The sequence below is a fragment of the Panthera onca genome, chromosome B1 (assembly GCF_046562875.1).
Source record: "Panthera onca isolate mPanOnc1 chromosome B1, mPanOnc1 haplotype 2, whole genome shotgun sequence".
NCBI lineage: Eukaryota > Metazoa > Chordata > Mammalia > Carnivora > Felidae > Panthera > Panthera onca.
The window spans coordinates 155,580,636-155,594,522 of NC_138342.1; the positions used below are offsets into that span (position 1 = coordinate 155,580,636).

The 13,887-nt window shown below is 40.6% G+C and overlaps 1 protein-coding gene across 7 annotated transcripts in view; it reads left to right on the forward strand.

The window, feature by feature from the left end:
• The window catches only part of NUGGC (nuclear GTPase, germinal center associated), a 55,633-nt gene extending 50,290 nt beyond the window's left edge, over positions 1–5,343 (forward strand). For 6 of the 7 annotated variants that reach the window (XM_060653666.3, XM_060653665.3, XM_060653669.3 and 3 more), the window contains 3 exons: positions 225–361; positions 2,631–2,721; positions 5,100–5,343. In XM_060653666.3, the coding sequence (XP_060509649.2) occupies positions 225–361; positions 2,631–2,721; positions 5,100–5,239 (368 nt within the window). In that variant the 3' untranslated portion in view covers positions 5,240–5,343. The remainder of the gene's footprint in view (positions 1–224; positions 362–2,630; positions 2,722–5,099) is intronic. The other variant, XM_060653671.3, reaches the window with a different exon arrangement.
• Positions 5,344–13,887: the final 8,544 nt, after the last annotated feature.

The window sequence follows — 13,887 nt, forward strand, 5'->3', positions numbered from 1 at the left end:
TCTTTTGTATCATATTATGATTAAACAATTTCCACTGTGTGGGAAATGGTGCCACATATATGAATATATATGTGTGTATGTGCATATGTATGTGTGTGTCTGTGTACACATACATATATGTGTGCATACATAGTTTTTGTTTGTTTGCTTGCCTTTCTTTCTGATGCTAAAGATTTCTCTGCAAGTCCTTGTTGTGGTGTGACTGTAGCTATCATTTTTGCCAGAGGCCGCTCAGATTGCTGGCAAAAAAGCGTGTGAGAGAATGAAAGACGTCATCAGGAGAGGGGTGGACCGGCAGGTGGCCGAGGGCATGTTTGAAAGGGCTCAAGAAAGAATGCAGCACCAATTTCAACAACTGAAGGTATTCGACACCCACAGTCTGAATTCCAGCCCCAAAGAGGCTTCTTGGAGGGAGCCAAAGAAGCAGGGGCGGATGGTGGAAGAGGTGGTAGTCATTCGGGTCCAGAAAGAGCTGATACCTTCTGTAAAGTGGCCCCAACTGATGCCTACGATGCCAGGAGAAGAGGCCAGCTGGCACTTGGCATTCCCCCTTCCCCACCACTGCATCCTGGTGTTGGGGTCTCTCTGGGACTGTGACTTCAGAAATGCAGCCCCTCCGGCTCTCTCTCCTGTCTTTCCTCTTTACCAGATCACCAGCAGAACAACGGTAATAGCCCGATAGGGGTCCTTAAGCTTTTGACATAGCTCATTTAACCCCCAGCAAGCCTGGGAGGTAGGGACTATTATTGTTCTCATTTTACAGATAAGAAAACTGAGGTAGAGAGAGAGAGAGGTATAGCGACAGGCCACATAGTTACTAAGTTGTAGAGCCAGGTTTGGGACTAGGTAACCCAGCTCCAGCGTCTCTGTCTCTGACAATAGCATAATCTCCAGATGGATTTTTTGAAATGAGGGAAATGTCTAGTCTACATGAAGCATCAATAAATAAATGCCAATAAACTATCATAGGTCAGTCACCTTTGACACCTAGCATAGATTTAGGTCTGATTCTATCTCAGAAAACAGTTCTAAGAGTTTCCTTGAACCTAATGCTTCTGTCAAGTACACTTGAGCCATCTTGTCTCAGCTCTGGATCTCTTTGCTTGCCACCCCCCTCCCAAGTAATAAAAATTCTTTGTTTTAGTCTGAGCCACTGTTGGCCTCTCCATGGCCATGTGCATTTCCAAATTCTTCTGCCTCAGTCCAGACTTAGCTGACCCTCTCCTAAGCTGGCTACTTGTTACTTCCATTCACCTCTCAACCAACCTACTTCCTGAAACGTCTGCAACTTACTTAGGCTCAATCTTGTGTCCCCCACCCAGACCCCTACCCCCACCCCACTGCAGTTTTGGAAAAATACCATTCTCTATAATACAAAGTGTATAATTTCTCTCAGAATGAGCTAAGAGGTGTTTTGTTTGCCAGTAGCAGTTTACTTTCTGTCATTTAATATGTTATCATAGTCTACAAATACTTGCATAAAATTGGCCAAACTCTACAGCATGCAGTCCCCATTTGGTATATAGAAATTGGCCCTGGGGCACCTGGGTGGCTCAGTTGGTTAGGCGTCCGAATCTTGGTTTTGGCTCAGGTCATGATCTCATGGTTTGTGGGTTCAAGTCCTGCGTTGGGCTCTGCTCTGACAGCACAGAGCCTGCTGGGATTGTCTCTCTCCCTCTCTCTTTGCTCCTTCCCTGCTCATGCCCTGTCTCTCTCTCACTCAAAAATAAATAAACTTTAAGAAAAGAAATTAGTTCTTATCATACCCCCCCAAAACAATTCCACTAAAAAAAAAATGATTAGTACGTTGATCATATACAAATGCATCTTAAATGACAGAAATGTGGGAAGTTGAAAGTGGGCAAAGACACAGAGTGACCCCATTCCTTGATCCTATGGACAAGGAGGCTGAAGCCCAGAGGGCCTGTGTTACTAGCTCAAGGCTCACAGCTAGAGCTGGGACTAGGGCTTAGGGTTCTTGGCCTGGTGTGTTGAAAAAAAAAAAAGAGTCATGAGACCCAGGCTCAAAATACTATGTCAGTCTAGATGAAAGAGTCAGGTATTTTTCAGAGGTAGACAAGAGATGGTTAGAAGAGGGAAAATGGTTTGCATTCATAGAAGGACTGATATAAGAAAGAAGAAATTTCTCAGGCAGTTGGGACGAAGAATCAGGGATGTCAAATATGATGTGCTGCACAAAGCAGGTATTCAATAGACATCTTTCCAGTGACTAAATGCACAATAGGCTCGCGGGCTAGTGACCAGCTCTTTTTCTCTTTTTCCATCTCTGCGATTGCTGTTTTCTCCCCACTGCCCCTCCCCCCCCACCTCCATGAAGCCTCCTTAGCCCCTGACTCAATTGGTCAGCACCAGAGAGGTCCAATCACATATGAATCTTGATAGACAGGAAAGAAAGGAGATGCTGAGACAAGTAGGACCCCACAGAAATGTTGCTGTGAGGGTTCCTGAGCCACTTGCTGCACTCTAAAGTAGCCCACCCTTGGAACTGACTTTGATTTTGGCACCCCCAGTCTGCACAATTTGTGGGGGATTGGTTGGGGTCTCTTTCCTAAGATAACTTTTCCTTGGACTGTGCCTTCCTAACAGAATGACCATGCTTTGTTGTATAGAATGGAATCACAGAGAAGGTGAAGGGAAGTATTGCCACCATGCTGACCCTTGCTTCATCCCAGGAGGATGGTCTCTACAAGGAGCTTGCAGGTAATTACATAAAACTTTTGCATAAGCGATGACCTTGTGGGCACCCCTAGCTGTGCTTGCTCTTTGCTGGATTTAAAGAAATCAATTAGGAAGAATTTCCAGGGCATGGGATAGAGATGATGATGACGATGATGATGATGATGATGATGATGATGATGATGAAAACAATGACTACCCCACCCTTTGCTAAGCACCCGCCCAAGACCATGCATTATACTCGGGCTCTGTGTGCAGCATCTCGGATAATTCTCACGTTAGCCCTCAGAGGGAGATGCTGTTGCTCCCTTTTGCACATGCGGAAACAGAGACTCAGGTTAGATTATGTGCCCAAGGATCCATGGCTGGAAAGTGGCAAATTCAAATCGATACCTCTGCTCTGCAGTCTCCATAAATCCATTGTTTTGAGTACGTACCTTTTCATGAAAAGCCTCATATTCTGCTGGTGGTAGAGAAAGGTTTCTCTTCATGGACCAGGAGCCTGAGAATGCAACAGCAGCTGCCAGCAACCATCTCTGTTCCATGCCATGAGCTCCCCCAGGCCTCCCGGTGTGAACTGGAGGGTATAAACTGGTACAAAAAGCAATCGGGACATTTGTAGCCAAGTCAAAAATGCACATATCCTTTGACCCAGCAATCCTACTTCCAGGAATCTATCCTGTGGTATCCTCATACATGAGAAGAATGGCACGTGGACAGGGTTATTCAGGGCACCATTGTTTTAGGATGGCAAACATTGGAACAACTCCAATATCCATCAGTAGAGCATTGGTTAAGTTAACTTAGGTACACAACTAGGGGAGGACCGTGCAATTGTTAGAAAGAATAAAGTGGCTTTTTATACAGAGTTAGTGGTGTGAAACAATCTCCAAAACATGTAAAGTGAAAAAGAGCAAGGTGAAAAACTGTGTGGAATACATTGCCATCTGTGAGAGAAGAAAAGGAAACACGTATGTATATGCATACAAATTTCCATGGGATACACAAGAAACTGTCCACACTGGTTGTCTCTAAGGAGAGGAACTAGGAGCCTGGAGGACACAGAGGACGGGAGACTTATTTTTCACTCCATATGTTTTGTGCCTTTTAATTGTTAAACTCTGCACACAAGTGCCTGCTGGGAAAAAAATGGATCTGATGCCATTGCTGTATATCATTGGATATGTCATGGTGAAAGTGGTCGGAGCTATTTCTAAAGTAAAAGCCACAGTTGCTGCTTCTAACCATCTGTCTTACACATATCTCTTGCTGTGGAAATAATTATTCCCCATCTCAGGTTGGTTAGACAGACATCTAACCTGTTCCTAATGGTCTCTTGGGAAGGTGATACAACACCCTTTCACTCTACTTTATGGAACTCTCTCATGACCTTCTGTCTAGGCCTTCACAGGAGCCTGTTTTAAGATTACAGTCATCCAGTTGTGTCTTCCTTAAAGAACTCCTGCTCACCAAAGGTCTTCCAACTATCTAGGTCTCCCACACAAAAAAATGTTCCCCTGAGTTTAATGTAAATTGCTCCTGCCATAATTTAAGATCATTTCCCTTTCTTCCCATCAACAATAAAATATATACTATGTAGGGAGTACTGTGCCAGAGGACAGACAGAGGTCTAAAACAGTCCCTGCTCTGAGTATTACTTGGTTGGTAAAAAGATGTGTGAGAATATAAATTAAAATAGTAAAATGGAAATTCCCTCTTTCCTGGAGGAGACCAAGATTTTGATCTAGCCAGGCCTTCAACTAATTAGATGAGGCCCACCCACATTGTAAAGGACAGTCTGCTTTTCTCAAGGTCTAATGATTTAAATGTAAATCTCATCCAAAAATATGTTCACAGAAACATCCAGAATAGTGTTTGGCCAAATAACTGGGCATCATAGCCTGGACAAGTTGACACATAAAATTAGCTATTATAAGGATATATGATTGCAGATCACAACGTGAAAACCCGAGCTGAGATGTCAAAACAGCAAATTCACTTAGAATGAGAACTGCTGGGAGCAGGGGGATCAGGGGAAGGAGAGAGAATCCTGGAGAGGACTGAGGGGGAGGTTTGTTGTGTAGGTGGGCTTGGTATCTCCTTCCCCTGAGCTCTTGTGAAGACTCGGTGATTTCCTAGATCATTTTATGTGTCGGTTTGTGTTTCTTTTGAAGGGTGACTGCTATGCTGAGATAAGCCTTAAGAGCCAGAATGCCCAGTTTGATCAGGCTTTTTATGCAATAAATTGATCAGATGGACCATCTGATCTCTAAGTCCATTCCAGATGTCGCATTCTGGGACAAGTGACCCAGGTCCTAGCAAGATTCTCAGGAGGTCTGTTTTCTGGGGACATTTCTGAAAAGGACACTAGCTCCTGATGCATGCTTTCTGCTCTTGTGTAGACGTCAAAAGTGAATACAAGGAGATGGAGAAGCTACACAGAGGCCTGAAGGAGGTGGCTGAGAACGCGGTGCTACGGAGAGGCATGCAGGATTTCCTTCTGAAGATGTCCCCGAGCAAAGTTGTTCCCCCCAAATCATAAACATAATTCATAGGGCTTAGCACCAAGTAGATGAAAAACAAGCCTGGAGCCAAACAACCAGAGTTACTTGTGTTTTTAAAAATCTAATAAAGAATATCTCCCAACTGTTTGGACTTTATATACAACATAAAACTCAAAATACAGTTACTTCTGGCATAAGCTGACTGCTGAATAACATTACTTCCTTTGTATTCTGTAGCCAAAAAGCATCATCTTGAATTCCTAATGGAGTTCTAAAATTTTAGGGACAAGAAGCTCATGCTTCCGCAAAGAAAAATATCAAAACATTGAACAACTTAACTATTATGGAAAAAAGCGTTGCAAAATAAAGCTTTAGGGACCTAATTCTACTTCCCATTTTAATATCTATGACTCTTTTGGGTAAGGAAGTAACATTGTGCCATGGAAACAACATGAATTAGAGAACAGATGAGAGACCTGGCTTTACCACTTCCCAGGAGTGTTATTTATGGTCAGCGCTTCTCAAACATTTTGATCTCAGGACCCTACACACTTGTTTGTGTGGGTTATAACTATTGATATTTACTGTATTCAAAATTAAAACTGAGAACAATTGGAAACAATTATTTACTAATTCACTTAAAATAAACTTATTACATATTAATACAAAAACGTATTTTTAAGTTTATTTATTTTGAGAGAGAGACAACACGAGTGAGGGAGGAGCAGAGAGAGAAAGAGACAGAGAATCCCAAGCAGGCTCTGCACTGTCAGTGCAGAGCCCAATGTGGGGCTTGAACTCACAAACCATGGGATCATCACCTGAGCTTGAAATCAGGAGTCAGATGCTTAACCAACTGAGCCACCTGGGCACCCCCCCAAAACATATTTTTATGAAAAAACCATTTTCAAAAAATTTAGTGAGAAGAGTGACATTATTTACACTTTGGCAAATCTCTTTACTCTCTGACTTAATAAAAGACAGCTGGATTCTTGTATCTGTTTCTGCTTCTGTCAGGACATGTTTTTGGTTGACATATATGAAGAAAATATAGATTCATGTGGTATAGAGTTAGAATATGGAAGAATATTTTATTTACTTATTTTTTTTAAATTTGTTTATTTATTTTGAGGAAGAGAGTGAGCACAAATGGAGGGAGCAGCAGAGAGAGAGGGAGAGAAAGAATCCCAAGCAGGCTCTGTGCTGTTAGCACAAAGCCCCAAAACTGTGAGATCATCACCTGAGCTGAAAGCAAGAGTCAGACTCTTAACTGACTAAGCCACTCAGGCGCCCCTGGAAGAGTATTTTAATAGCCTTTTCAGATAATTTTTGTATATTTTTCTTTGATACAATAATCTTGATAGTTTCTTAACTATTCTAAGATAGTTTCTTAGAGGTTAGTCGCAGCATAGAATCTGAAACCATATTGGTGAACTTTGTCATATTCTGTTACATCAAATTGCATTTCTATCTCACAATTTGAATGTATCTTTTACCAAAGGATGATTTTGTGGCATTGGTCATTTTGAAAATATTTTTTCACTGAATTAAGCAGATCTTCCAAGTGTTGACACATTTCACTATATAATATACTAAAAAAATCATATTTGTTAATATCTCTACCAACTTAATCAGGAAAGTCTTGAAGGATTTTTCAAGAAGCTGTCAAGTTTGGGACACCTGGGTCAGTTAAGCGTCCAACTTCAGCTCAGGTCATGATCTCATGGCTTGTGAGTTCCAGCCCTGCATCGGGCTCTGTGCTGACAGCTCAGAGCCTGGAGCCTGCTTCAGATTCTGTGTTTCCCTCTGTCTCTGCCCCTCCTCTGCTCATGTTTTGTCTCTCTCTTTCTCTCTTTCAAAAATAAATAAAAAGAGAACTTGTCAAATTCATGGTAGAGGATATAAGTTTTATAAAATTCTATTTTGTTCCTAAAAGTTTATCTTATGATTGCAACAAATATTGTCAGTTGCTTTCTTTGAAGTGATAGGTATTTTGTTTATTGTTGAGAAAATGTCTACCACATAACCAAGTATGATTAACCATAGTTTGTCAATCATTATTTCAAGTAAAAATAGATTTCTGTGGGAAAAAAAGTCAAGTTCAGCTTACAAATCAACCATTCAAGTGTTTTTCTTTGAGGTAATTAATAGAAGTGCCCTAAGTGTGCTCCCCTTTTGGTCACACAAAATAACAAAATAGCATCTATTTAAGGACCAATAATTTTTTTTTTTTAATTTTTTTTTTAACGTTTATTTTATTTTTGAGACAGAGAGAGACAGAGCATGAACGGGGAAGGGGCAGAGAGAGAGGGAGACACAGAATCGGAAGCAGGCTCCAGGCTCTGAGCCATCAGCCCAGAGCCCGACACGGGGCTCGAACTCACAGACCATGAGATCGTGACCTGAGCCGAAGTCGGACGCTTAACCGACTGAGCCACCCAGGCGCCCCTTAAGGACCAATAATTAATGGAACTAATAGCTTTACTGTTTCATTAGGAACATTCTTAAGTGAAACTTGCTTTTTTTTTTTTTTTAACTGAAAGTACACAGTGAAAAATACAATAGTTGTTGTATAGTTGGTGCCACTACCTTGGTTCATGCTAAGGTGCAAGTGGTTTTACCCACCTTTGTTTTTAAACCTTTAAGTGCCAGTGTCAACATGGTTAAAAAAAATACAAACAACATCTTAATATTATCACAAAAATAGTTTGACCTAGGAGACCCCCAGGAGTGTTTCAAGGGCCACACTTTGAGAACTACTGGACAAATTATTTAAATTGTGTGAGCTTATCTGTAAAATGGCAATATTAGTAATACTTACCTTGACACTTCTAGAGTTGTCAGGATATTTGAAATAATGCTTACAAAGTATTGATACATGTATTTAATGGCACTGGAAAATGGTTATTTGGGGGCAGAATAGAGGTGGAATTGTTTAGTGGTTGTTTGTTGGGAGACTTGAGTTGTGATCCCACCTCTACCCTGTACTAAAATGACTTTTGACAGTTCCTTAACATCTCTAAGATTTCATTTCCTCATATACCAAATGAAGGAAGTGAACTGGATGATTTAAAAAAGTCTTTTGCTGCTTTGAAATTCTACGATTTTAAATCCTTCCATTTTTATTTTAACATTTTTTTGCCTAAGTGAGATAAACAAGTATTCATTCATGTAGGTGAGTTCAAGTCCTTGTCATTTTAAACTTCTAAACACACAATTTGATTGTGCTTTACATCATTTCATCTTTTATTTTTCAAGTAAGGGATGTGGAAGACTTCTGCTTCCAGTCATGATGGAGCAACAGGGACCAAATTTACCCTCTGGTGTTAAGCTACTAAAAAACCAGACAAAATTTGTGAAACAACAGTTTTCAGATATAGGAAAATAGTACAGGACAATAATACCTGGAAGAAGGGAGACAAACAACGTAAGCCCTATAATTGCCCCTTCCTGCTGCCTACATAGAATTTCCAGGCCAGTGTACAGGGAGGGGGAGCCCAAACAGCCTGGAGGTCTCCCTGACTTGAAGAGAAAGAGTTCAGAGTTTGGGGAGTCCAAGGTGGTTAGAATTCATAGGGTAGATTACTGTGGGGAAGAGAGCTTACAGACAGAAAGCTCCAGATATATGAAGCAGAGCTCTCTTGAATCTTTAACTGAATACATATTAGTACATGCAACTACCAAGAAACAACTACCAGAAAGGAGCAGGAAGAAAAATCCCCAGATCCTGCAACAAGTTAGGAGTAGCTAGAGTGGAAAGACCTTCCTACACATGGGGTATCAAGTAGAGACCTCAGAAGAATATTGCCTTAGTAGTGGGTCCAAGATAGCCCTAGACCAAAGGCTGTGGTGAACCCACCTAACAGAGATTGAAAACAGGCCTCAAAAGGATCAAAATCTTTACAATAAACTGCATCCTAGAACAAAACACAAAAACATTTAAAGGAATAAAAAATTCTAGCACCCAAAAATGGAAAATCCACAATGTACAGCATTAAAACAAAAATTACTAGGCATGCAACAAAACAGGGAAATATGACCCATAATGAAGAGAAAAATCAATAGAAGAGAGCCAGAAATGACACAGGTGATAGAATTAGTAGACAGGGATATTAAAATAGCTATTATAAATTTACTCTGAATGCTCAAGAGGATGGGATAAAGTATTACTATAATGAGAGAAATAGAAGAAATTAAAAAGACCCAAAGAAAACTTCTGGAGATTAAGAACTTAATGTTCAGATGGGATTAGCAACAGAATAGATACTATAAAAGAAAATATTCATTTAAAAGTAAATATGTGAGGTAATTGATATATTAGTTAATTAACTTGATGGGGGAAAATTCTTTCTCAAAGTATGCATGTATGAAATCATATCAAAACATCAGGCTGTACACTTCAATTATCTTACAATGAAATTTGTCCATTATACTTTAATATAACTGAAAAAAAAAGATTAGTGACAGAAGACAGCATAATAGAAAACAGCCAAATGAAACAGAGAGGAAAGAAGTTTAAAAAAAATAGTCTACAAATGAGCTATAGGACATCATTTCCTAAAATTTTTGAAGTTTATTTAGTTATTTTGAGAGTGGGGGAGAGAGACAGAGAGACAGAGAGAGAGAGCACATAAGCAGGGGAGGGGCAGAGAGAAGGAAAGACAGAATCCCAAGCATGCTTCATGCCATCAGTGCAGAACCTGAACTCACAAACTGTGAGATCATGACCTGAGCCAAGATCAAGAATTGAATGTTAACTGACTGCACCACCCAGGCACTCCATGAGCTATAGGACATCATTAAGCAGCTTAAAACATGTGTTACTGGAATCATAGGAGAATAAGAGAGATATAGAGACAATGAAAAAATATCTGAAAGCATTATGGGTGAGAATGTTTCAAACTTGATAAAAACTACAAACCTAGAGATCCAAGATGCTCAGTGAATACCTAGCACAAGAAACATAGAAAATCACACCAAGACACATAATAATCAAACTGCTGAGAACCAGTGAGGAAGAGAAAATCTTAAAACCAGGCAGAGGGGGAAATATTACATACAGAGAATTAAAGATAAGAATGACAGCAGACTTTTCATCGCAAACAATGCAACACAGAAAACAAGGAAGTAATCTCTTTATTTTTTTTTTTAATTTTTTTTTTTTCAACGTTTTTTATTTATTTTTTTGGGACAGAGAGAGACAGAGCATGAACGGGGGAGGGGCAGAGAGAGAGGGAGACACAGAATCGGAAACAGGCTCCAGGCTCCGAGCCATCAGCCCAGAGCCTGACGCGGGGCTCGAACTCACGGACCGCGAGATCGTGACCTGGCTGAAGTCGGACGCTTAACCGACTGCGCCACCCAGGCGCCCCGGAAGTAATCTCTTTAAAACAAAACTGTTAACTTAGAATTCTGTACTCAGAAGAAAACATTTTTTAAAAATGAGGTGATACAGATTTTTTTTTCAGACATTCAAAAGCTGACAGGAGTCATTACCAGAAGACCACTACTACAACAAATGTTAAAGAAAATCCTTCACTCAGAAGGATAATGGTACCAAATGAAAATTTTTATCTACATAAAAAAAATCTTTCTCAGGAAAGACATAAAAGACTTGAACAACATAGCAACCAACTTTATAAATTGATATTTATAGAACACTCTACTCAACAGCATCAGAGTACATATTTATTTCTAGTGTACTCGGAACATTTACCAAAATAGGATATATGCTGAGCTACAAAACAAATCTCAATAGATTTAAAAGTATTGAAATCCTACAGAGTTTATTCTCTGATCCCAGCGGAATTAAATTAGAAGTCAATAACAAAGAACTCTGGGAAATCTCCAAATATTTGGAAAGTAAACAATATACCTCTAAATAACCTATTGGCCGAGTAAGGGCTGTTCACTAACATCTTGCTGGATTTAGATCTCTCTCTGCTAAATCTTAATTTTGTCCAGATGAAATTACCTTGTTGTTATCAGAAGCCATGGAGTTAACTCCTGCCAAATCTTAGAAAGTTAGTCAGAGCTGACGCTGGCAGTGGGGCTGTATTTTAATTACCTGAAGAACGTAACCAAGAGCTAATCTATCAGGAAGGCACCAATACTGGGTGGAGCGAAGAAATGGGGAAAAAGCTGGGGCAGAGTTTCGAGTTCTGGCAAGAGGCCTCAGGCTGATCCAGGAGAGAAAATCAGAATTGATGCCAGAAAGAAAGGAAAAACTTAAACACCAAGGATAGCATTGAGAAGAATACAGGAGACTCAGGAACAAGAGCTACTTACTGCTTTGGGAGGTTAATATTAGGAGAAACAGTCTTTCCTCATGTTCCTTAGTCTAGCCCATGGGTTCTTTTTTTTAATTTTTTTTTTTGTAATGTTTATTTATTTTTGAGACAGAGAGACAGCGCATGAACGGGGGAGGGGCAGAGAGAGAGGGAGACACAAAATCAGAAGCAGGCTCCAGGCTCTGAGCCATCAGCCCCAGAGCCCGACACGGGGCTCGAACTCACGGACTATGAGATCGTGACCTGAGCTGAAGTCAGACGCTTAACCGACTGAGCCACCCAGGCGCCCCTAGCCTGTGGGTTCTATCACGGGTTCTAAGTCATAGCAGATCCATCTTATTGGGAAAGGGGAGATTGGCTAAGATAGGCAGGACTCTACCATCAGAGACAGCAAGACTAAGGTTCAGGGGAGGCATTAGTTCTAGAGGAGACCAGGGAAGAAGGTATGTTGCTCAGAAGACTGTGAAGTGGGCAGAGAAAACAGTTTTTGAAAACGTAGCTTTAGATGCCTGCATAGTATTCTTTTTTTTTTTTTTTAATGTTTATTTATTTTTGAGAGAGAGCACGAACAGGGGAGGGGCAGAGAGAGACAGAGATATGGAATCTGAAGCAGGCTCCATGCTCCAAGGTGTCAGCACAGAGCATGATGCAGGGCTTGAACTCACAGACTGCGAGATCATGACCTGAGCCAAAGTCGGACGCTTAACCAGCAGAGCCACCCAGGTGCCCCTGCCTGCACAGTATTCTAATGTATAGATGTACTATCATCGATGTTACCATTATTCTATTGTTAGACATTTAGATGGTTCTATTTTTCTCCATTGTAAATAACATTCAGAGAATATTCTTATACAGAAATCTTTGTCCCTATCTCTTATTTTTTTTCTTCAGGATAAATTTTTATGAATTTCATTATAGGATCTGTGTTTAGGAGCATTTTAAAGTCTCAAACTATTTCCCAGAAACACTGTCTACTTACTAGCAAGACTGAGAATTCCTGTGACACTGATTTTTTTTTTTAACCAAAAATTGACATTATCCTTTTTTGTAGTAGGTAAATGGGATCAGATTTTTAACATTATCATCTTGCACAGCTCACTTTCTTTTTGACATTTTGCCTTTTTCTTTGAAAAATTTCAAACTTACAGAAAAGTTATAGTAATAGTACAATGAACTCCTATACACCATGTATCAACTTACTGACATTTTACTTGATCATTCTTTGTGAGCATGTACGTGTATGTGCTCACGTATACTTTTTCTGAACTATTTCAAAGTAGGATGCATACGTCATGTCCCTTAATATTGTAGTGTATTTCATAGAAACAAATATATTCTCTTACATCGTCACAGTACAGTGATGAAATTCAGGAAATTCAACAACCACACAACACCATCATCTTATCCACAGTCTGCATTCAGATTTCGTCAGTTGCCCAGTTACAGACTATAGAGCAATGCTTTTAAGTAGGGCAACCAGCCCATGACCACCTATTCCAAGTAGCTGTCACATCTCTTTGGTTCCTTTAAACTCAGACATTCTTGATGAATACAGGTCAGCTGTTTTATAAAAATTGGGGTTGTCTGCTATTTTTTCGTGATTACATTTAGAATCTTTGGCTAGGTGCACCTGGGTGGCTCAGTCAGTTGAGTGTTCGACTCTTGATTTTGGCTCAGGTCATGATCCCAGGGTCGTGGGATCAAGCCCCATGTCGGGCTCCATGCTGAGCATGTGGAGCCTGCTTAGGACTCTCTCTCTGTCTCCCTCTGCCCCTCTCTGCTGCTAGCTCTCTCTCTCTCTCTAAAATAAAATATATATATATATAATAAAATAACAGAATCTTTGGCTAAAAACAACCACATAAATGCCTTATCCTTTTTAATTAAAAAAAAAAGTCAAATTTTGCTGCTGGCCACTTGACAATGAGGAAGGAGATTAGGAAACTAAAATTGGATAGAGGTTTAACGGGGTGTGGAGGCAATCCCTCAATTCCTGTCCTGCAGGGTGATCCATAGGGAGGCTGAGGAGAATCAGGAGTAAGACTCCCAGTTGCTTAGTGCTGGAACGTCACCTGCCCACAGCTGCCAGTGACCACGGGTGGCACTGCTATGGATACTTGTACAATGTGGTGACGAGAGAAGGCAGTTGATTGACCTTAGCTCCATTTCACTTTGTGGGGATCAGGAGGCAGATACCTTCCTATCTTCGGCTTCTCTGCCTCGCCAGACCAGCTGAACTACAGAGCAGCCAGGCAGATCTCTGAGAGCACAGTAGAGGGAGGGCAAGAGGCATGACCTTTGCCACTAAGGAGAGGAAACTGCCAGGCTAAGGCTTCCAGAAGCTCCCTTTCTCCTGACCTCCCTCTGTCTGTCCTCCTCACGTCCTTGCTTCAACA